Source organism: Oenanthe melanoleuca, chromosome 25 (assembly GCF_029582105.1).
Source record: "Oenanthe melanoleuca isolate GR-GAL-2019-014 chromosome 25, OMel1.0, whole genome shotgun sequence".
NCBI classification, from domain to species: Eukaryota; Metazoa; Chordata; class Aves; order Passeriformes; family Muscicapidae; genus Oenanthe; species Oenanthe melanoleuca.
Window position 1 is genome coordinate 3632353 of NC_079358.1, and position 22094 is coordinate 3654446.

Here is a 22094-nt window from a genome sequence, read left to right on the forward strand (position 1 = left end):
GGGATTGGGGACAGCCATTCCCTCCCAGTTTGGGTTAAACCCTCCCAGTTTTATCCCATTTTTTGGCCCTTTTTCGCCATTTTTTCCCATTTTTCCACTGTTTTTTCCCGTTTTTTTCCCCTGTCCCACCTCCTTGAGGTCCCTCTGCAGCTTGGCTCCCGCCTCGTGGGCTCGGGCCAGCTCCAGTCTGGGTTAATCCCTCCCAGTTTGGAGTTAATCCCTCCCAGTTTGATCCCATTTTATCCCAATTTTTGGCCGTTTTTCGCCATTTTTTCCCATTTTTTCCCGTTTTCTCCCCATTTCCCCTGTCCCACCTCCTTGAGGTCCCTCTGCAGCTTGGGTTAAACCCTCCCAGTTTGGGGTTAATCCCTCCCAGTTTGATGCCATTTTTTCCCATTTTTTCCCGTTTTTTTGCCAGTTTTTTCCCCATTTTTTGGCCGTTTTTCGCCATTTTTTCACCGTTTTCCCCCGTTTTTTCCCGTTTTCTCCCCATTTCCCTTGTCCCACCTCCTTGAGGTCCCTCTGCAGCTTGGGTTAAACCCTCCCAGTTTGGAGTTAATACCTCCCAGTTTGATCCCATTTTATCCCATTTTTGGCCGTTTTTTCGCCATTTTTTCCCGTTTTTTCCCGTTTTTCCCCCATTTTTGTCGTCCCACCTCCTTGAGGTCCCTCTGCAGCTTGGCTCCCGCCTCGTGGGCTCGGGCCAGCTCCCTCTGGGCAGCGCTGGCCTCGTCCTGCAGGCGGCCGAGCTGGCGGCACAGGGCGGCCACGCGCTGCCGGCCCAGCGACGCCTCCAGCTCGGCCTCGCGCCGGCGCTCGGGGCTGGCCTGGGACACGGGGTCAGGAGGGGGTCACTGGGGTCACTCTGGGGTCATTGGGGTCACTCTGGGGTCATTTGGGTTAGTCTGGGGTCATGAGGGGGTCACTGGGTCACTCTGGGGTCACTAGGGTCAGTCTGGGGTCACTTGGGGCTGGCCTGGGACACGGGGTCATGAGGGGGTCACTGGGGTCACTCTGGGGTCACTGGGGTCAGTCTGGGGTCACTGGGGTCACTCTGGGGTCACAGGGTCACTGGGGTCATGAGGGGGTCACTGGGGTCACTCTGGGGTCACTAGGGTCAGTCTGGGGTCACTCGGGGCTGGCCTGGGACACGGGGTCACCGGGGGTCAGCAGGGGTCAGGAGGGGGTCACTGGGGTCAGTCTGGGGTCACTGGGGTCATGAGGGGGTCACTGGGTCACTCTGGGGTCACTAGGGTCAGTCTGGGGTCACTCAGGGCTGGCCTGGGACACGGGGTCACCGGGGGTCAGCAGGGGTCAGGAGGGGGTCACTGGGGTCAGTCTGGGGTCACGGGGTCACTCTGGGGTCATCTAGGGTCACCTGGAGTCATTCTGGAGTCACTAGGGTCACTCGGGGCTGGCCTGGGACACGGGGTCACGGGGGGTCAGGGGTCACTCTGGGGTCACGGGGTCACTCTGGGGTCATTTGGGTTAGTCTGGGGTCAGGGGGTCACTCTGGGGTCACTAGGGTCAGTCTGGGGTCAGTCTGGGGTCAGGGGGTCACTCTGGGGTCACTAGAGACATGAGGGGGTCAGTCTGGGGTCACTAGGGTCACTCGGGGCTGGCCTGGGACACGGGGTCACGAGGGGTCAGGGGTCACTCTGGGGTCACGGGGTCATGAGGGGGTCACTAGGGTCAGTCTGGGGTCACTAGGGTCAGTCTGGGGTCACAGGGTCACTCTGGGGTCACTCTGGGGTCTTAGGGTCAATCTGGGGTCACTCAGGGCTGGCCTGGGACACAGGGTCACGAGGGGTCAGGGGGTCACTCTGGGGTCATTCTGGGGTCACGGGGTCACTCTGGGGTCATGAAGGGGTCACTCTGCGGTCAGGGTGTCACTCTGGGGTCAGTCTGGGGTCAGGGGGTCACTCTGGGGTCACTAGGGTCAGTCTGGGGTCACTCGGGGCTGGCCTGGGGACACGGGGTCACGAGGGGTCATGAGGGGGTCAGGGGGTCATTCTGGGGTCACTCTGGGGTCACTTGGGGGTCATTTGCCCACTGACCCCCCCAACCCCCAATCCCCTGACCCCCCAAACTCAGCCTCCCCAAACTTGAGCCACTGTGACCCCCACAGTGACCCCATGACCCCCCTGAGATGACCAGAGTGACCCTTGACCCCGTGACCTCTAACCCCCCTTGTCCCCCTCCTGTCCCTCCCTGTCCCCTCCTGTCCCCTCCTGTCCCCTCCCTGTCCCCCCCTGTCCCCTCCTGTCCCCTCCCTGTCCGCTCCTGTCCCCTCCTCTGTCCCTGTCCCCTCCCTGTCCCCCCCTGTCCCCTCCTGTCCGCTCCTGTCCCCCCCCTGTCCCCCCCTGTCCCCTCCTGTCCCCTCACCGCGCTGTCCCCGTCCGTGGCCGCCTCCTCCAGTCCCGAGCGGCGCCGGGACAGCGACAGCTGCTCGCGCAGGGACAGCGACTGTGGGGACAGGGGACAGTGTCACCGACAGCGACAGGGACAGTGTCACCGACAGGGGACAGTGTCACCCACAGGGACAGCGACAGTGTCACCGACAGGAAAAAGTGTCACCCACAGGGACAGTGTCACCCCCTGCTGTTCCCCACTGTCCCCTCTGTCCCCCGCTGTCCCCGCTGTCCCCGCTGTCCCCGCTGTCCCCACCTCCTGGTTGGACACCTCCAGCTCCTCCTCCAGCACGGCCACGCGCTCCAGCGCCACCCGCAGCCGCTCCCGCACCTGGGGACAGCGAGGGGACAGCGAGGGGACACTGAGGGGACACCTGGGGACACCAAGGGGACCCCAGAGCCACCAGAACCCCCCCACGGGATGTCCCCAGAGCCACCTGTGCCACCTCAGAAGCCACCTGAGAGTCCCTTGGGGACGTCCAGGTGCCACCAGGTGTGACCGGGTGTGACCAGGTGACCCCAAAATCGCCCTGAGACCCCCCCAAAAACCCCCCAGGTCACCCCAAAACCCCCCAAGACCCTCTGGGGACCCCCTAAAATCCCCCAGGTCACCCCAAAACCCCACAGAGACTCCCCCAAGACCCCCCAGGGACATCCCAAAATCCCTCAGAGACCCCCCCAAAAATCCCCCAAAACCCCCCTTGGACCCCCCAAGACCCTCTGGGGACCCCCTAAAACCCTCACCAAACCCTCCCAAAACCCCCTCAGGTCACCCCAAAACCCCCAAGGTCACCCACAAACCACCCAAAACTCCCCAGAAACCCGCGAAAAATCCCCAAAAAAACCCCAAAAAATCCCCAAAAAAATCCCAAAAAAATCCCCAAAAAATCCCCCAAACCCCCCAGGACCCCCCAAAATCCCCCCGGGACCCCCGAACCTTCTCGTCCAGCGCCTTGTGGTGCTCGAAGAGCGACTTGAGCGCCTTGAGCACCTCGACCTCGGAGGAGACGCCGCCCGGGGACTGCGCCTGGCGCTTGACCACGGTCATGCGGAGAGAGCGCTCGTGGCGCGACACCAGGTGCTCCAGGTGCTCCAGCAGCAGCTGGGACAGGGGACAGGGAGGGGACATTGGGGACATTGGGGACATTGGGGACATTGGGGACACCAGGTGCTCCAGGTGCTCCAGCAGCAGCTGGGACAGGGGACAGGGAGGGGACATTGGGGACATTGGGGACACCAGGTGCTCCAGGTGCTCCAGCAGCAGCTGGGACAGGGGACAGGGAGGGGACATTGGGGACATTGGGGACACCAGGTGCTCCAGGTGCTCCAGCAGCAGCTGGGACAGGGAGGGGACATGGGGACATTGGGGACATTGGGGACACCAGGTGCTCCAGGTGCTCCAGCAGCAGCTGGGACAGGGGACAGGGAGGGGACATTGGGGACATTGGGGACATTGGGGACATTGGGGACACTGGGGACACTGGGGGGATTGGGGACATTGGGGACAGTGGGGACATTGGGGACATTGGGGGGATTGGGGACATTGGGGACACTGGGGACACTGGGGGGATTGGGGACACTGGGGACATTGGGGACATTGGGGACACCAGGTGCTCCAGGTGCTCCAGCAGCAGCTGGGACAGGGGACAGGGAGGGGACATTGGGGACATTGGGGACATTGGGGACATTGGGGACACTGGGGGGACACTGGGGGGATTGGGGACACTGGGGACATTGGGGACATTGGGGACACCAGGTGCTCCAGGTGCTCCAGCAGCAGCTGGGACAGGGGACAGGGAGGGGACGTTGGGGACATTGGGGACATTGGGGACATTGGGGACACTGGGGACACTGGGGGGATTGGGGGGATTGGGGACACTGGGGGGATTGGGGACATTGGGGACAGTGGGGACATTGGGGACACCAGGTGCTCCAGGTGCTCCAGCAGCAGCTGGGACAGGGGACAGGGAGGGGACATTGGGGACATTGGGGGGATTGGGGGGATTTGGGACATTGGGGACACTGGGGGGACATTTGGGGACACTGGGGACATTGGGGACATTGGGGACATTGGGGACATTGGGGACACCAGGTGCTCCAGGTGCTCCAGCAGCAGCTGGGACATGGGGACAGTGGGAGGATTGGGAACATTGGGGACACTGGGGACACTGGGGACACTGGGGACAGTGGGGACATTGGGGGGATTGGGGACATTGGGGACACCAGGTACCAGGTGTCACATGGCAGGTGCCAGTTGCCACGTGGCAAGGGACAGGTGCCACATGACACACAGGTGACACACAGCTGTCCCAGGTGTGTCCCAGGTGTGTCCCAGGTGTGTCCCAGCTGTCCCAGGTGTGTCCCAGGTGTGTCCCAGGTGTCCCAGGTGTGTCCCAGGTGTGTCCCCAGGTGTGTCCCAGGTGTCCCCAGGTGTCCCCAGGTGTGTCCCAGGTGTCCCCAGGTGTGTCCCAGGTGTGTCCCAGGTGTCCCCAGGTGTCCCCAGGTGTCCCAGGTGTGTCCCAGGTGTGTCCCAGCTGTCCCCAGGTGTCCCCAGGTGTCCCAGGTGCTCACCCGGGTGTTGTTCCGCTCCGCCTTGAGCTCGGCGATTTCCTCCTCGCGCTCCAGGAGCTGCTCCCGGCACAGGTTCAGCTCCTTGGTGAGAGCGGCCAGTTCCTGGGGACAGGGACAGTCAGGGACAGTCAGGGACAGCGGGGACACTGGGGACACTGGGGACACTGGGGACATTGGGGACACTGGGGGACATTGGGGACATTGGGGGGAAATTGGGGACATTGGGGACATTGGGGGGGGGGATTGGGGACACTGGGGACAGTCAGGGACAGTCAGGGACAGTGGGGGCATTGGGGACACTGGGGATATTGGGACACTGGGGACATTGGGGACACGGGGGACATTGTGGGACATTGGGGGGATTTGGGACATTGGGGACATCGGGGACACTGAGCTGTGCCACACCCATCTGACCACACCCCAAACTTTCTCACACCTGAACTCACCTGAGCTGCTCTCACCTGCCCAAACCCTTTTCCACCTTTCCATGACCACACCCAGTTTAACCCCGCCCACAATGGTACCACACCCAGTTTAACCCCGCCCACAATGGTACCACACCCAGTTTAACCCCGCCCACAATGGTACCACGCCCAGTTTAACCCTCTGCCACACCCATTTTTAACCCTTTCCGCACCTGCGGCAGGGCTCTGTTGAGCTGCACTCACCTTTCCAACCCCTTTTCCTGACCACACCCAGTTTAACCCCGCCCCTTTTAACCCTTTCCGCACCTGGGGCAGGGCGCTGTTGAGCTGCTCTCACCTTTCCCCTTACCCTGACCACACCCAGTTTAACCCCGCCCATTTTTAACCCTTTCCGCACCTGGGGCAGGGCGCTGTTGAGCTGCCGCTGCAGCAGGTCCCTCTCGTGCGCCAGGTCCCGCAGCCGCAGGTGCGCCGTCGCCAGCCCCTCCTGCGTGTCCCGCAGCGTCTCCAGCAGCCGCTCGCGCTCCCGCAGCATCTGCACCATCAGCTGCTCCAGCCCCGGCTCCTCCGGGGGGCCCGAGCCCCGCCGGGGGTCCTCGCTGATGGTGGGCAGCACCTCGCACATCATCCTGGCGCCTGGGGGTACCTGGGGCACACCTGGGGGCACCTGGGGGGGATGGATTTAATGGGAGACAACATCAGTAACCAGCTCTGATCGATCATGGGGGTCCTGAACCATTCTGGGGCTCCCAAAACACTCTGGGGGGTCCTCGCTGATGGTGGGCAGCACCTCGCACATCATCCTGGCACCTGGGGGTACCTGGGCACACCTGGGGCACCTGGGGGCACCTGGGGGGGATGGAAACAGCATCAACAAACGGTTCTGATCAGTCCTGGGGGTCCTGAACCACTCTGGGGGTCCTGAACCACTCTGGGGGTCCTGGCTGATGGTGGGCAGCACCTCGCACATCATCCTGGCACCTGGGGGTACCTGGGGCACACCTGGGGGGGATGGAAACAGCATCAGTAACCAGCTCATGATCGATCCTGGGGGTCCTGAACCATTCTGGGGGTCCTGAACCACTCTGGGGGTCCCAAAACACTCTGGGGGTCCTGGCTGGGGGTGGGCAGCACCTCGCACATCATCCTGGCACCTGGGCACACCTTGGCGCACCTGGGGGCACCTGGGGGGGATGGATTTAATGGGAGACAACATCAGTAACCAGCTCTGATCGATCCTGGGGGTCCTGAACCACTCTGGGGGTCCCAAAACACTCTGGGGGTCCTGGCTGATGGTGGGCAGCACCTCGCACATCATCCTGGCACCTGGGGGTACCTGGGGCACACCTGGGGGCACCTGGGGGGGATGGAAACAGCATCAGTAACCAGCTCATGATCGATCATGGGGGTCCTGAACCATTCTGGGGGTCCCAAAACACTCTGGGGGTCCTGGCTGGGGGTGGGCAGCACCTGGCACATCATCCTGGCACCTGGGGCACACCTGGGCACACCTGGGGATGGGATGGGGGTGCAATGAGGGGGTACTGGGGGTACTGGGAGTTACTGGGTGTTACTGGGAGGGTGAATTGGGGGCGGTCTGGGGGTCATGGGATGATGCAGTGGGGGGGTGCAATGGGATGCAGTGGGGGAGGGGAACTGGGGGGCACTGGAGGGTACTGGGATGGAACTGGGGGGCACTGGGATGGGACTGGGGGGCATTGAGAGGTACTGGGATTAATTGGGGGGCACTGGGGGTGTACTGGGATGAAATGGGGGGCACTGGGATTAATTGGGGGGCACTGGGATGGGACTGGGGGGCACTGGGATGGGACTGGGGGACACTGGGATGAAATGGGGGGCATTGAGAGGTACTGGGATGGGACTGGGGGGCACTGGGATGGGACTGGGGTGAATTGGGGAGGTACTGGGATGAAATGGGGGGCACTGGAATGAACTGGGGGGCACTGGGGCCTGGAGGGTGCCAAAATGGGGTGGGGGAGGATGGGAACTGGAATGGGGGACTGGGATGGGGTCGGGATCGGGATGCAGATGCCGGTGTCAGATTTGGGATGTGGATGCCGGGTTTGGGATCGGGATCGGGACTGGGATGGGGTCGGGATTGGGACTGGGTTGGGATTGGGATCGGGACTGGGATGGGGCCGGGATGGGAATGCCGGGACTGGGATCGGGATGGGGCCGGAATGCGGCTGCTGGAACCGGGAATGGGATCGGGATGGAGATGCCGGAGCTGGGATGGGGATGCCGGATTTGGGATGCGGATCCCGGGGATGGGATGGGGATGCAAGAGGTGGGGATGGGATCGGGATTGGGATCGGATGCCGGGTTTGGGATGGCAATGCCGGGGATAGGATGGGACGGGGCCGGGATGCGGCTGCCGGAACCGGGATTAGGATGCCGGGGGTGGGATTGGGATGCCGGATTTGGGATGGGACGGGGAATGGGATGTCGGAGGTGGGATGGAATCAGGATGGGGCCGGGATGCGGCTGCCGGAGCCGGGGATGGGGTCGGGATTGGAATGTCGGAGGCGGGATGGGAATGCCGGGGATGGGATCAGGATGGGGCCGGGATGAGGATGCCGGGGCCGAGGATGGGATGCCGGGAATGGGATGCGGCTGATGGATTTGGGATGGGAATGCCGGGGCACGGATGGGGCCGGGATGAGATCGGGATGCGGCTGCCGGATTTCGGGTGCGGATGCCGGGGCTGGAATGGGATCGGGATGCGGATGCCGGGGATGGGGATGCGGTCGGGACTGGGATGTCGGAGGTGGGGATGCGGCTGCCGGATTGGGATGGAGATGCAGGATTCGGGATGGAGGTGCCGAATTTGGGATGCGGATGCCGGATTCGGGATGTGGATGCCGGATTCGGGATGGAGGTGCCGGATTCGGGATGGGGATGCCGGATTCGGGATGTGGATGCCGAATTTAGGATGCAGCTGCCGGATTTGGGATGGAGATGCCGGATTCGGGATGGGGATGCCGGGTTCGGGATGGAGATGCCGGATTTGGGATGCGGATGCCGGATTTGGGATGCGGATGCCGACGCTGCGATGGGATCGGGATGTGGCTGCCGGCCGCGGGCCGGGGGTCCCGGGGGTGCCCGGGGGGGGCTCGGGCCCTGCTCCTACCTGGGCTCCGAGCGGCGCTGCGGCGGCTCCGGCGGAGGGAGGCGGCCCGGCGGGGAGGGGGGGCCCCGGGCTGGGTGGGGGGGTCGCTGCCGGTCGCCCCCGCACCCGTTCAGGCCCCCAGAGCGCCCCGGGCCCGCCCGAGCCCCGCGGCCGCCGCCCGCCCCCCCCCCGGGTACCGACCCCCCCCCGGCCGGCCCCGCTAAACGCGGCGCGGGCCCTTTAAGAGCGGCGCTGATTGACAGCGGCGCGGACCAATGGGAGCGCGGCGCGGGGCCGCGGCGGGGGGTGGGGGGGAGGGGCGGGGCCGAGGAGCGATCATCCAATGGGAGCGCGCGGGGGGCGGGGCCTCAGGGGGGTGATGTCATCGGGCGGGGGCGGGGGCGGCCGCGCATGCGCGTTGCCATGGAGACGGCCCCGCCCCCAGCGCGTTGCCATGGGGATGGACCAACCACCCCCATCCCATCCCCGCGTGCGTCGTCATGGCAACGGGATCGGCCCATCCCAGCGTTGCCGTGGAGACGGCGCATCAGCCAACGCGGTTGCCATGGGAACGGGAGCGCTTCCCCCTCATCCGGGTCACCCCATCCATCCCTGTTACCATGGAAACGGACCCCGCCCATCCCCCACGTGTCGCCATGGAAACCAACCCTCCCTCCACGCGCGTTGCCATGGAGACAGGGCTCCACTCCCTCCCGGTTGCCGTGGAGATGGGACTCCACCCCTCCTGTGTTGCCATGGAGATGGAGCATCCCCTCTCCTGGGTTGCCATGGAAACGGAACATCCCCCTCCTTGTGTGTTGCCATGGAAACGGGACCTCTCCATCCTTCCATGTTGCCATGGAAACGAGATTTCCTCCCCCCCCAAGGGCCCAGAGCACCTCACCCAACCCCGTTACCATGGCAACAGGACCCCAAATCACCACGGAAACCGCCCCTGTCCTCCCTTACCCGTTACCATGGCAACGGCCCCAAATCTCCTTTTTTCAACCCCAAAAACGGTGACGGGAACCCTCCCCCCACCTTGTGACACACACGTGACAGAGGTGACATTGATGACACACAGGTGACATTTAGGTGACACACACATGTGACATCAATGACACTCAGGTGACATTAATGACGTTCAGGTGACACTGGTGACATTCAGGTGACGCTCAGACGACATTAATGACAATCAGGTGACATACAGGTGTGACACAGGCGACACCAATGACGCACAGGTGACAATCAGGTGACACACGTGACACAGGTGACACACACACGTGACATCAATGACACTCAGGTGACATCAGTGACACTCAGGTGACACACAGGTGACCTCAATGACCCTTGGGTGACACTCAGGTGACACACAGGTGACATCAATGACACTGAGGAGACACAGGTGACAAACAAGTGGCACACAGGTGACCCTCAGGTGACATTCAGGTGACACCAATGACACTCAGGTGACACCAATGACACTCAGGTGACACAGGTGACACACAGGTGACCTCAATGACCCTCAGGTGACCCTCAGGTGACACTCAGGTGACACAGGTGACACTCAGGTGACCCTCAGCTGACCCCAATGACACTCAGGTGACATCAGTGACACTCAGGTGACCCTCAGGTGACCCCAATGACACTCAGGTGACCCCAATGACACTCAGGTGACCCTCAGGTGACCCTCAGGTGACCCCAATGACACTCAGGTGACACTCAGGTGACCCCAATGACACTCAGGTGACCCTCAGGTGACCCTCAGGTGACCCCAATGACACTCAGGTGACACACAGGTGACCCTCAGGTGACATCAATGACCCTCAGGTGACACTCAGGTGACCCTCAGGTGACCCCAATGACCCTCAGGTGACCCCAATGACACTCAGGTGACCCTCAGGTGACCCTCAGGTGACCCCAATGACACTCAGGTGACCCTCAGGTGACCCTCAGGTGACCCTCAGGTGACCCCAATGACACTCAGGTGACCCCAATGACACTCAGGTGACGTCAGCGCCCACCTGGGCCGCGCCTTTACCAGGATCAATAAATACTGTACAGGGGCAGCGCCCATAAATACCCAAATATACAGAGGGGGTTTGGGGGTCCCGGGGGGCCCAGGAGGATTTTGGGGGGTCCCAGAAGAGTCTGAGGCGTCCTGGGGGCTCAACCCCGCGACTCCAGCGACCTGTGGGGGAAATTTGGGGGGTCAGGGGGGGTTTGGGGTGAAATTTGGGGGGTCAGGGGTGAAATTTGGGGGGTCAGGGGGGTTTGGGGTGAAATTTTGGGGGGTCATGGGGGGTTTGGGGTGAAATTTGGGGGGTCATGGGGGGTTTGGGGTGAAATTTGGGGGGTCAAGGGGAGTTTGGGGTGAAATTTGGGGGGTCAGGGGGGTTTGGGGTGAAATTTGGGGGGTCAGGGGTGAAATTTGGGGGGTCAGGGGGGGTTTGGGGTGAAATTTGGGGGGTCAGGGGGGTTTGGGGTGAAATTTGGGGGGTCAGGGGGGTTTGGGGTGAAATTTGGGGGGTCAAGGGGAGTTTGGGGTGAAATTTGGGGGGTCAGGGGGGTTTGGGGTGAAATTTGGGGGATCAGGGGTGAAATTTGGGGGGTCAGGGGGGTTTGGGGTGAAATTTGGGGAGGCTGAAAGGTTTGGGGTGAAATTTGGGGGGTCAGGGGGGGTTTGGGGTGAAATTTGGGGGGGTCATGGGGGGTTTGGGGTGAAATTTGGGGGGTCAGGGGGGTTTGGGGTGAAATTTGGGGAGGCTGAAAGGTTTGGGGTGAAATTTGGGGGGTCAGGAGGGGTTTGGGGTGAAATTTGGGGGGTCAGGGGGGTTTGGGGTGAAATTTGGGGGGTCAGGGGGGTTTGGGGTGAAATTTGGGGAGGCTGAAAGGTTTGGGGTGAAATTTGGGGGGTCAAGGGGGTTTGGGGTGAAATTTGGGGGGTCAGGGGTGAAATTTGGGGGGTCAGGGGGGGTTTGGGGTGAAATTTGGGGGGGGAAGGGTTTGGGGGATTTGGGTTTAGGGGATTTGGGGGATTTGGGGACAGGGAGGTTTAGGATTTTTGGGATTTGAGGGTTTAGGACTTTGTGGGATTTGGGTTTAGGGGATTTGTGGGGTTTGGGTTTAGGATTTTGTGGGGTTTGGGTTCAGGGTTTTGGGGGATTTGTGGGATTTGAGGGCTCAGGGTTTTGGGGGATTTGGTGGTTTGGGTTTAGGATTTTGAGGATTTAGGGGGTTTGGGGGGTTTGTGGGGTTTGGATTTTGAGGATTTGGTGGTTTGGGTTCAGGATTTTGGGGGATTTTTGGGATTTGGGGGTTTAGGATTTTGGGGGATTTGTGGGGTTTGGGTTCAGGATTTTGGGGGGTTTGTGGGGTTCGGGATTTAGGGGACTGGGTGCTTTGGGTCCGTTTTTGTGGGGTTTGTGGGGTTCAGGATTTATGGGATTTGTGAGGTTTGGGTTCAGGGTTCAGGGGATTTTGGGGATTTGAGGGTTCAGTATTTATGGGATTGGGAGCTCTGGGTCCGGTTTTGGGGATTTGAGGGTTCAGGGTTTATGGGATTTGGGGGGCTTGGATTTTGGGGATTTGATGGTTTGGATTTAGGGGGTTTGGGTTCAGGATTTAGGGGATTTTGGAGATTTGAGGGTTCAGGATTTATGGGATTTGGTGCTTTGGGTTCAGAATTTTGGGGATTTAGGAGGTTTGGGTTCAGGAATTTGGGGATTTCGGGGATTTGAGGGTTCAGGATTTATGGGATTGGGAGCTCTGGGTGGGTTTAGGGGATTTGAGGGTTCAGGATTTATGGGATTGGGAGCTCTGGGTCAGTTTTTGGGGATTTGAGGGTTCAGGATTTATGGGATTGGGAGCTCTGGGTCGGTTTTAGGGATTTGAGAGTTCAGGATTTATGGGATTTAGGGGGGGTTGGATTTTGGGGATTTGGTGGTTTGGATTTAGGGAGTTTGGGTTCAGGATTTTGGGGATTTCGGGGATTTGAGTGTTCAGGATTTATGGGATTTGGTGCTTTGGGTTCAGAATTTTGGGGATTTAGGAGGTTTGGATTTCGGGGATTTGAGGGTTCAGGATTTATGGGATTGGGAGCTCTGGGTGGGTTTAGGGGATTTGAGGGTTCAGGATTTAGGGGATCTGAGGGTTCAGGATTTTGGGGATTGGGTGTTTTGGGATCTGAGGGTTCAGGATTTTGGGATTGGGTGTTTTGGGGTCCCTCACGAGTAGCTGTTGTGCTGGCGCCGCCGCGCCGTGCGCAGCTTCTCGAATCGCGCCTCCATCTCCTCCAGCACCCGCGGCGTGTAGCGCACCACGAGCTTCACCGAGCCCTGCGCCGCCTTCAGCAGCTCCACCGCGCGCTCGTGCTGCTCCCCCTCCACGCTCTGCGCCCCAAAAACCCCAAAAACTGACCCAGAAACCCCAAAAACCCACCCAGAAATCCCAAAAATACACCCAAAACCTGCCCCGATCCCAAAATCCCTGCGCCGCCTTCAGCAGCTCCACCGCGCGCTCGTGCTGCTCCCCCTCCACGCTCTGCGCCCCAAAAACCCCAAAAACTGACCCAGAAACCCCAAAAACCCACCCAGAACCCCAAAAACCCAACCAGAAATCCCAAAAATACACCCAAAACCCGTCCCGATCCCAAACTCCCTGCGCCGCCTTCAGCAGCTCCACCGCGCGCTCGTGCTGCTCCCCCTCCACGCTCTGCACCCCAAAAACCCCGAAAACTGACCCAGAAACCCCAAAAACTGACCCAGAAACCCCAAAAACCCACCCAGAAATCCCAAAAACCCAAATGGGACCCCAAAAACTGACCCAGAACCCCGAAAACTGACCCAGAACCCACCCTGACCCCAAAAACCCAACCAGAGCCTGCCCCGATCCCAAAATCCCTGCACAACCTTCAGCAGCTCCGCCGCACGCTTGTGCTGCTCCCCTTCAACGCTCTGCACCCCAAAAACCAAATGGGACCCCAAAAACTGACCCAGAACCCACCCTGACCCCAAAATCCCTGCACAACCTTCAGCAGCTCCACCGCGCGCTCGTGCTGCTCCCCCTCCACGCTCTGCGCCCCAAAAACCCCAAAAACTGACCCAGAAACCCCAAAAACTGACCCAGAAACCCCAAAAACCCACCCAGAAATCCCAAAAATACACCCAAAACCTGCCCCGATCCCAAAATCCCTGCGCCGCCTTCAGCAGCTCCACCGCGCGCTCGTGCTGCTCCCCCTCCACGCTCTGCGCCCCAAAAACCCCAAAAACTGACCCAGAACCCCAAAAACCCACCCAGAAATCCCAAAAACCCAAATGGGACCCCAAAAACTGACCCAAAATCCACCCCGACCCCAAAAACCCAACCAGAACCCCAAAATCCCTGCGCCGCCTTCAGCAGCTCCACCGCGCGCTCGTGCTGCTCCCCCTCCACGCTCTGCGCCCCAAAAACCCCGAAAACTGACCCAGAAACCCCAAAAACTGACCCAGAAACCCCAAAAACCCAAATGGGACCCCAAAAACTGACCCAGAAACCCCAAAAACCCACCCAGAAACCCCAAAAATACACCCAAAACCCGCCCCGATCCCAAAATCCCTGCGCCGCCTTCAGCAGCTCCACCGCGCGCTCGTGCTGCTCCCCTTCAACGCTCTGAGCCCCAAAAACCCCAAAAACTGACCCAGAAACCCCAAAAACCCAAATGGGACCCCAAAAACTGGCCCAAAACCCCAAAAACCCAAATGGGACCCCAAAAACTGACCCAGAAACCCCAAAAACCCAACCAGAACCCCAAAAAACCCAGAACCCCAAAAACCCAGAACCCCAAAGACCCAGAACCCCAAAAACCCAAATGGGACCACAAAAACTGGCCCAAAACCCCAAAAACCCAAATGGGACCCCAAAAACTGACCCAAAACCCACCCTGACCCCAAAAACCCAACCAGAAACCCCAAAAACCCAAATGGGACCCCAAAAACTGACCCAGAAACCCCAAAAACCCAGGACCCCAAAAACCCAGAACCCCAAAAACCCAGAACCCCAAAGACCCAGAACCCCAAAAACCCAAATGGGACCCCAAAAACTGACCCCAAACCCGCCCCATATCCCACTCAGCCCCCCAAAATCCTCCCAAACCCAATTTTAACCCCCCAAAAACCCCAAAATCCCCAATTCTCACCACTCCATTGACACTGAGCAGCTGCTCCCCTCTCTTGAGCCCCCCAGACCCCAAAATCCCCCCAAAATCCCCCCCAAATGCCCCACAAACCCCATTTTAACCTCCCAAAATCCCCAAATTTCCCCCAAAATCCCCCAAAATCCCCCCAATTCTCACTACTCCATTGACACTGAGCAGCTGGTCCCCTCTCTTGAGCCCCCCAGACCCCAAAATCCCCCCCAAATCCCAATTCAACCCCCCCCAAACCTCATTTTAGCCCCCCAAAATCCCCAAATTCCCCCAAACTCTCACCACTCCATTGACACTCAGCAGCTGCTCCCCTCTCTTGAGCCCCCCAGACCCCAAAATCCCCCCCAAACCCCAATTTAACCCCCCCAAACACCCCAAAATCTCCCCAAATCCCCCCAAATTCTCACCATCCTGTTGACACTCAGCAGCTTCTCCCCTCAATTTCATCCCTCCAGCCCCTCAGCCATCCTCAAAATCCCCCCAAATCACCCCAAAATCCCAGTTTAACCTCCCCAAAATCCCCCAAATTTTTCCCAAAATCCCCCAAATCTCCCCAAAATCCCCCAATTCTCACCACCCCATTGACGCTCAGCAGCTGGTCCCCTCTCTTGAGCCCCCCAACCCCAAAATCCCCCCAAACCCAATTTAACCACCCCAAACCCAATTTAACCACCCCAAACCTCATTTTAACCACCCCAAACCCCCCAAAATCCCCCAAACTCTCACCACTCCATTGATGCTTAGCAGCTGCTCCCCTCTCTTGAGCCCCCCAACCCCTCTCAGCCCCCCCAAAATCCCCCTCTAACCCCCCCAAACCCCAATTTAACCGCCCCAAACCCCCAAAATCCCCCAAAATCCCCCAATTCTCACCACCCCATTGACACTCAGCAGCTGGTCCCCTCTCTTGAGCCCCCCAGACCCCAAAATCCCCCCCAAACTCCAATTTAATCACCCCAAACCCAATTTAACCACCCCAAACCTCATTTTAACTACCCCAAACCCCCCAAAAACCCCAAATTTCCCCCAAATTCCCCCAAAATCCCCAATTCTCACCACTCCATTGACACTGAGCAGCTGGTCCCCTCTCTTGAGCCCCCCGTGTCGATCAGCCACCCCCAAATCCCCCCAAACCCCAATTTAACCACCCCAAACCCCCCAAAAACCCCAAATTTCCCCCAAATATCCCCAAATTCCCCCAAACTCTCACCACTCCATTGACACTGAGCAGCTGGTCCCCTCTCTTGAGCCCCCCAACCCCAAAATCCCCCCCAAACTCCAATTTAACCACCCCAAACACCCCAAAATCTCCCCAAATCCCCCCAAATTCTCACCATCCTGTTGACACTCAGCAGCTTCCCCCCTCAATTTCATCCCTCCAGCCCCTCAGCCATCCTCAAAATCCCCCCAAATCACCCCAAAATCCCGGTTTAACCTCCCCAAAATCCCCCAAATTTTTCCCAAAATCCCCCAAATCTCCCCAAATCCCCCCAATTCTCACCACCCCGTTGACGCTCAGCAGCTGCTCCCCTCTCTTGAGCCCCCCAGACCCCAAAATCCCCCCCAAACTCCAATTTAACCACCCCAAACCCAATTTAACCACCCCAAACCTCATTTTAACCACCCCAAACCCCCCAAAAACCCCAAATCTCCCCAAAATCCCCCAAATTCTCACCACTCCATTGACACTGAGCAGCTGGTCCCCTCTCTTGAGCCCCCCGTGTCGATCGGCCACCCCCCCCGGGATGACCCTGGAGATGTAGATGGGCGAGTTCTGCTCCTTGCCCCCCATGATGTTGAACCCCAAACCCTCCTCGGTCTTGGGCAGCTCCACCACCCGCGGGTGGGCGTGGCCCTCGCTGGCGGCAAAGGCGGCCACGGTGGCCTGGGGACAGGGGGACATGGTTGGGGACAGGGTGTTGGGGACACTGGGGGGATTGGGGACATGGGGGGACATTGGGGACATTGGGGACATTGGGGGGACTGGGGACATTAGGGACATTGTTGGGGATTGGGGACATTGGGGACAGGGGACATGGTTGGGGACACTGGGGGGGGATTGGGGACATTGGGGGCACTGGGGACAATGGGGGGATTGGGGACATTGGGGGGGATTGGGGACACTGGGGGGATTGGGGAGATTGGGGGAACTGGGGACATTGGGGACAGGGGGACATGGTTGGGGACATTGGGGACACTGGGGGGGATTGGGAACATTGGGGGGATTGGGGACATTGGGGGGACTGGGGACACTGGGGGGATTGGGGACAGGGGGGACATTGGGGACATTGGGGACATTGGGGGGATTGGGGACATTGGGGACATTGGGGGGATTGGGGACATTGGGGACAGGGGACATGGTTGGGGACACTGGGGGGGATTGGGGAGATTGGGGGAACTGGGGACATTGGGGACATTGGGGACATTGGGGACATTGGGGACATGGGGGGATTTGGGACATTGGGGGGACATTGGTTTTTGGGGTCCCCAGGATGTTTTTAGGATCCCCAGAATTTTTTAGGGAACCCTGGGTGATTTTTTTGGGGGTCCCAGAAGGACTTTTTGGGATCCCCAGGGTGGGTTTTGGGGTCCCTGGGTGATTTTTGGGGTCCCCAGGTTATTTTCAGGATTCCCCAGGATATTTTTGGGGTCCTAGAGCAATTTTGGGGGTCCCCAGGCTGTTTTTGGGATGATTTTGGGATGTTTTTGGGCCATTTTTGGGGTGTTTTTTGGGCTGTTTTTGGGATGTTTTGGGACCGTTTTTGGGGCGACTTTGGGGTTTGTTTTTGGGGTGATTTTGGGGCCATTTTTGGGGTGTTTTTGGGCTGTTTTTGGGGTGTTTTTTGGGTACCTTGGCCGTGGCGTGGGCGCGGATCTCGGGGCTCCCCGCGATGTCCAAGGTGTCGTAGAGCTGCTCGTAGACCTGGGGGGGGGACCCCGAAATTGGGGAGGGGGGACCCCAAAATCCCGGGGGCAGCCCCCCCTGAGCCCCCCCAGGGGAACCTGGAGAGATTTTGGGGGGAATTTTGGGGTGTTGGGAGGGGCCTGCAGGGGTTTTGGGGGGGCTCATGTGGGATTTTGGGGGACCCTGGGTGGATTTTGGGGTGCCCCAGAAAGATTTTGGGGTGATTTTTGGGGTTCCCAGGTTGATTTTGGGGTTCCCAGGTGGGTTTGGGGGTGGTTTTCGGGGTGTTTTTTGGGGTGCCCCAGAAAGATTTTGGGGTTCCCAGGTGGTTTTTTGGGTGGTTTTTGGGGTTCCCAGGTGGATTTTTGGAGGGTTTTGGGGTTCCCAGGTGTGTTTTAGGGTTCCCAGGTGTGTTTTTTGGGGGTTCCCAGGTGGATTTTGGGGTGTTTTGGGGTGTTTTTGGGGTGGTTTTTGGGGTTCTCAGGTGGATTTTGGGGTTCCCAGGTGTTTTTTTTGGGTGGATTTTGGGGTTCCCAGGTGGTTTTTGGGATGGTTTTTGGGGTTCCCAGGTGGATTTTTGGAGGGTTTTGGGGTTCCCAGGTATGTTTTGGGGTTCCCAGGTGTATTTTTTGCGGTCCCAGGTGGGTTTTGGGGCTCCCACGTGGATTCTGGGGTGTTTTTTGGGGTTCCCAGGTGGATTTTGGGGTTCCCAGGTGTTTTTTTGGGTGGATTTTGGGGTTCCCAGGTGGGTTTTGGGGTTCCCAGGTGTGTTTTGGGGTGTTTTGGGGGTCACCTCGCGGATGGCCGAGCAGAACTTGCTCTGCAGGACCCTCTGCAGCGCCTGCAGTTTTTGGGGGGGGGGCAGCTCCCCGCTGCGCTGGAGCCGCTCCAGCAGCTCCACGGCCCGGGACACGTCTGGGGGACCCCAAAAAACGACCAAAATCACCCCAGAGTCACCCCAAAAAAAAACCAAAGTCACCCCAGAGTCACCCAAAAAAACCCAAAATCACCCCCAGAGTCACCCAAAAAAAAACCCAAAATCACCCCAGTCACCCAAAAAAAAACCCAAAATCACCCCCAGAGTCACCCCAAAAAACAACAAAATCACCCCCAGAGTCACCCCAAAACCACCCAAAAAAAACCCCAAAATCACCCCAGAGTCACCCCAAAACAACCACAGAAACACCCCAAAAACAAACCCAGAAACACCCAAAAAAAACCAAAACCACCCCAAATAAAACCCCAAATCACCCCAGAGTCACCCCAAAAAAACCCCAGAGTCACCCTAAAACAGCCCCAGGAACACCCCAAAATCCAAAATCACTCCCCAAAAAAACCCCAAATCATCCCCAGAGTCACACAAAAAAAAAACCCAAAATCAGCCACAGAAGCACCCCAAAAACAGACCCAGAAACACCCAAAAAAAAACCCCAAATCACCCCCCAGAGTCACCCCAAAATCAAACCCAGAAATAACCCCAGAAAATCCCCAAATCATCCCCAAAATCACCCGAAAACAGCCCCAGAAATACATAAAACACACCCTAAAATCCACCCCAAATTTAACCCAAAGTCACCCCCAGAGTCATGCCAAAAAAAACCCAAAATCACCCCAAAAACCAAATCCAGACTCACCCCAAAACCACCCCCAGGAACAGCCAAAAAAAGCCCCAGAAATACACAAAAATCACCCCAAAATCAGCCCACATCCACCCCAAAATTACCCCAAAGTCAGTTCCAGAGTCACCCCAAAAACACCCCCAGAGTCCCCGCAAAACCAACCCAAAAACACCCCAAAAAGTCCCAAAATCACCCCAGACCCACCCCAAAAAAAACCCTAAAAAATCTCCAAAATTACCCCAAAACCAAACCCAGGGTCACCCCAAGAAAAAAAAACCCAAAATCATCCAAAAAACAAACCCTGAGTTACCCAAAAAAATTCCCAAAAACACCTCAAAACCAAACCCAGGAACACCCCAAAAAATCCCAAATTCACCCCAAAACCAACCTCAGGGCACCCCAAAAAAACCCACAGAAATACACAAAAATCACCCCAAAAAAAACCCCAAAATCATCCCAAAAAATCCCAAAATAATCCCAAAACAGCCACAGAGTCACCCCAAAAACAACCCCAGAAAAATCCCAAAATCAACCCCAGGGCACCCCAAAAAAAAAAAAAAAAAACAAAACAAAAAACAAAAACAAAACCCAGAAATACACAAAAATCACCCCAAGAAAACCCAAAAATCACCCCAAAAAAACCAAAAAATCACCCAAAAAAAACCCCCAAAAAACCTCCAAAACCAAACCCAAAATCACCCCAAAAACAACCCCAGAAAAACCCCAAAACCCCCCAAAATCAGCCCAAAAATCCCCCGCTGTGCCCCAAAATCCTCTCCCTCATCCCCAGGACCCCCCAAAACCTCCCCAAATCCCCCTCCCCAAAACCTCGCGACCCCCCAAAATCCCTCCCTTCCCCCCCCCCATTCCTCGCTCCAGGGCCCTGATTCCCCCCCAAAACCACCCCTCCCCCACTCCCCACACCCCCCATCTCCTCCCCCACCCCAAAACTTCCCCAAAATTTCCCCAAAATTTCCCAAAATCGCCCCAAATTTCGCGTACCCCGCTCCAGCCCCAGCGCGTCCCCGCTCAGCGCTGCCATCTTCGCCAGGCCACGCCCACTCCCTGACCACGCCCCTTTTGCACACAAACCACGCCCCCTACTCGCCTAAACCACGCCTACCCTGATTACGTCACGCCTTCTCTGCGCTCCGCCCATTTCCTTATATGGTAACACAAACCACGCCCCTTTCCTGCGTTGGTCACGCCCTCGCGCATGCGCAGAACCGACAGTTCCCAAAATCCGGGATTTGGGGGATCCCAAATATCAGAGCGGGGGGGATGGGTTGGGGGGGACCCCAAATTTTAGGGGAGGAGGGCTGAAGACCCAAAATTTTGGCGGGAAAATGGGAAGGACCCCAAATCCGGGAAGGGGGAATTTGGGAGGGAGAGACCCCAAATTTAAAAGAGAAAAAATTTGGGGGAGCGTCACAAGTTTTGGGATGAAAAAAAAAATCTCAAATTTGGGGGGACACCCCCTTTTTAGGGAATAAATCCCAAATTTGGGGGGATATTATTTTTAGGGATAAAAAATTTGGGGGAACACACATTTTTGGAACTCAACTCCATCCAAAAAAACCCCAAATTGAGGACAGTGCTAATTACATTATCTACGAACCCCCCAAAACTGAACCACCCCCCAAAAAAAACCACCCAAAAATTCTTTATTTTGTGTGCTAATTTAATTACCTAAAAAAAAACCCCAAAATTAAAGCACCACCCCAAAAATCCCCCCAAATATTCCATTTTTTGGGCACTAATTTCCCCACCTAAAAACTCCCCCAAAAACGAACCACCCCCCAAAAAACTCCCCAAAACCCCCCAAAAACCACCCAGAAAAACCCCAAAACCACCCAAAAAACCACAAAAAAATCTCCCCAAAAATTTCATTTTTTGTGCACTAATTCCCCCACTTAAAACCCCAAAAAAATTGAACCACCTCCCAAAATACACCCAAAAAAACACCAAAAAAATCCCCCCAAAATTCCATTTTTGGGCAATAATTCTTCCACTTAAAACCCCCCAAAAACCGAACCACCTCCCAAAAAACTCCCCAAAAACCACCCAGAAAAACCCCAAAAACCACCAAAAATCCCTAAAAAAACCCGAAAATCACCCAAAAGTTCCCCCAAAAACTCAATTTTTTTGTGCAATAATTCTCCCACTTAAAACCCCCCAAAAACCGAACCACCCCCCAAAAAACTCCCCAAAAACCACCCAGAAAAAACCCAAAAACCACTCCAAAAATCCCTAAAAAAACCCGAAAACCACCCAAAAGTTCCCCAAAAACTCCATTTTTTTGAGCACTAATTCCCGCACCTAAAACCTCCCCAAAAACCGAACCACCCCCCAAAAAAACACCCAAAAAATCTCCCCAAAAATTCCATTATTTGTGCACTAATTCCCCCACCTAAAAACCCCCCAAAAACCGAACCACTCCCAAAAAACCACTCAAAAAAATCCCCCCAAAAACTTCATTTTTTGTACACTAATTCCCCCACCTAAAAACCGAACCACCCCCCAAAAACCACCCAAAAATTCCATTTTTTGTGCATTAATTCCCACTTAAAACCCCCCAAAAACCGAACCACCCCCCAAAAACCACCCAAAAATTCCATTTTTTGTGCATTAATTCCCCCACTTAAAACCCCCTAAAAACCGAACCACCCCCTAAAAACTCCCAAAAAAACACCCAAAAAATCCCTAAAAAAAACCCCAAAACCACCCAAAAAATCACCAAAAAATCCCTCCAAAAACTCCATTTTTTGTGTGCTAATTCCCCCACCTAAAACCCCCCAAAAAACCGAACCACCCCCCAAAAAAACACTCAAAAAATCCCTAATAAAACCCCC

The 22094-nt window shown here is 57.4% G+C and overlaps 2 protein-coding genes across 2 annotated transcripts; both read right to left on the reverse strand.

The window, feature by feature from the left end:
* Positions 1-581: 581 nt before the first annotated feature.
* LOC130263298 (liprin-alpha-3-like) lies at positions 582-3497 on the reverse strand. The gene is made up of 4 exons (XM_056510803.1): positions 3349-3497; positions 2668-2742; positions 2386-2466; positions 582-827 (listed from the first exon to the last, which is right to left on the reverse strand). The coding sequence occupies exons 1-4, from the start codon at positions 3457-3459 to the stop codon at positions 582-584; spliced, it is 513 nt and encodes a 170-aa protein (XP_056366778.1). The 5' UTR covers positions 3460-3497.
* Positions 3498-10545: 7048 nt separating this feature from the next.
* Positions 10546-20300, reverse strand: LIN7B (lin-7 homolog B, crumbs cell polarity complex component). The gene is made up of 6 exons (XM_056510443.1): positions 20245-20300; positions 18417-18538; positions 17570-17641; positions 16394-16603; positions 12768-12928; positions 10546-10728 (listed from the first exon to the last, which is right to left on the reverse strand). Exons 1-6 carry the CDS (start codon positions 20282-20284, stop codon positions 10707-10709), a joined length of 627 nt encoding a protein of 208 aa, XP_056366418.1. The 5' UTR covers positions 20285-20300; the 3' UTR covers positions 10546-10706.
* Positions 20301-22094: the final 1794 nt, after the last annotated feature.

Excerpts from the sequence above, each read along its gene's own strand:
- LOC130263298 (XM_056510803.1), bottom strand. The coding sequence starts at position 3,459 with ATGACCGTGGTCAAGCGCCAGGCGCAGTCCCCGGGCGGCGTCTCCTCC. Across the intron at positions 2,743-3,348 it reads ACAAGGCGCTGGACGAGAAG|GTGCGGGAGCGGCTGCGGGT; the intron begins GTTCGGGGGTCC and ends CGCTGTCCCCAG. Across the intron at positions 828-2,385 it reads CCACGGACGGGGACAGCGCG|GCCAGCCCCGAGCGCCGGCG; the intron begins GTGAGGGGACAG and ends CCCGTGTCCCAG.
- LIN7B (XM_056510443.1), bottom strand. The coding sequence starts at position 20,284 with ATGGCAGCGCTGAGCGGGGACGCGCTGGGGCTGGAGCGGG. Across the intron at positions 18,539-20,244 it reads CGCGCTGGGGCTGGAGCGGG|ACGTGTCCCGGGCCGTGGAG; the intron begins GTACGCGAAATT and ends GGGGTCCCCCAG. Across the intron at positions 16,604-17,569 it reads GCGCCCACGCCACGGCCAAG|GCCACCGTGGCCGCCTTTGC; the intron begins GTACCCAAAAAA and ends CCCTGTCCCCAG.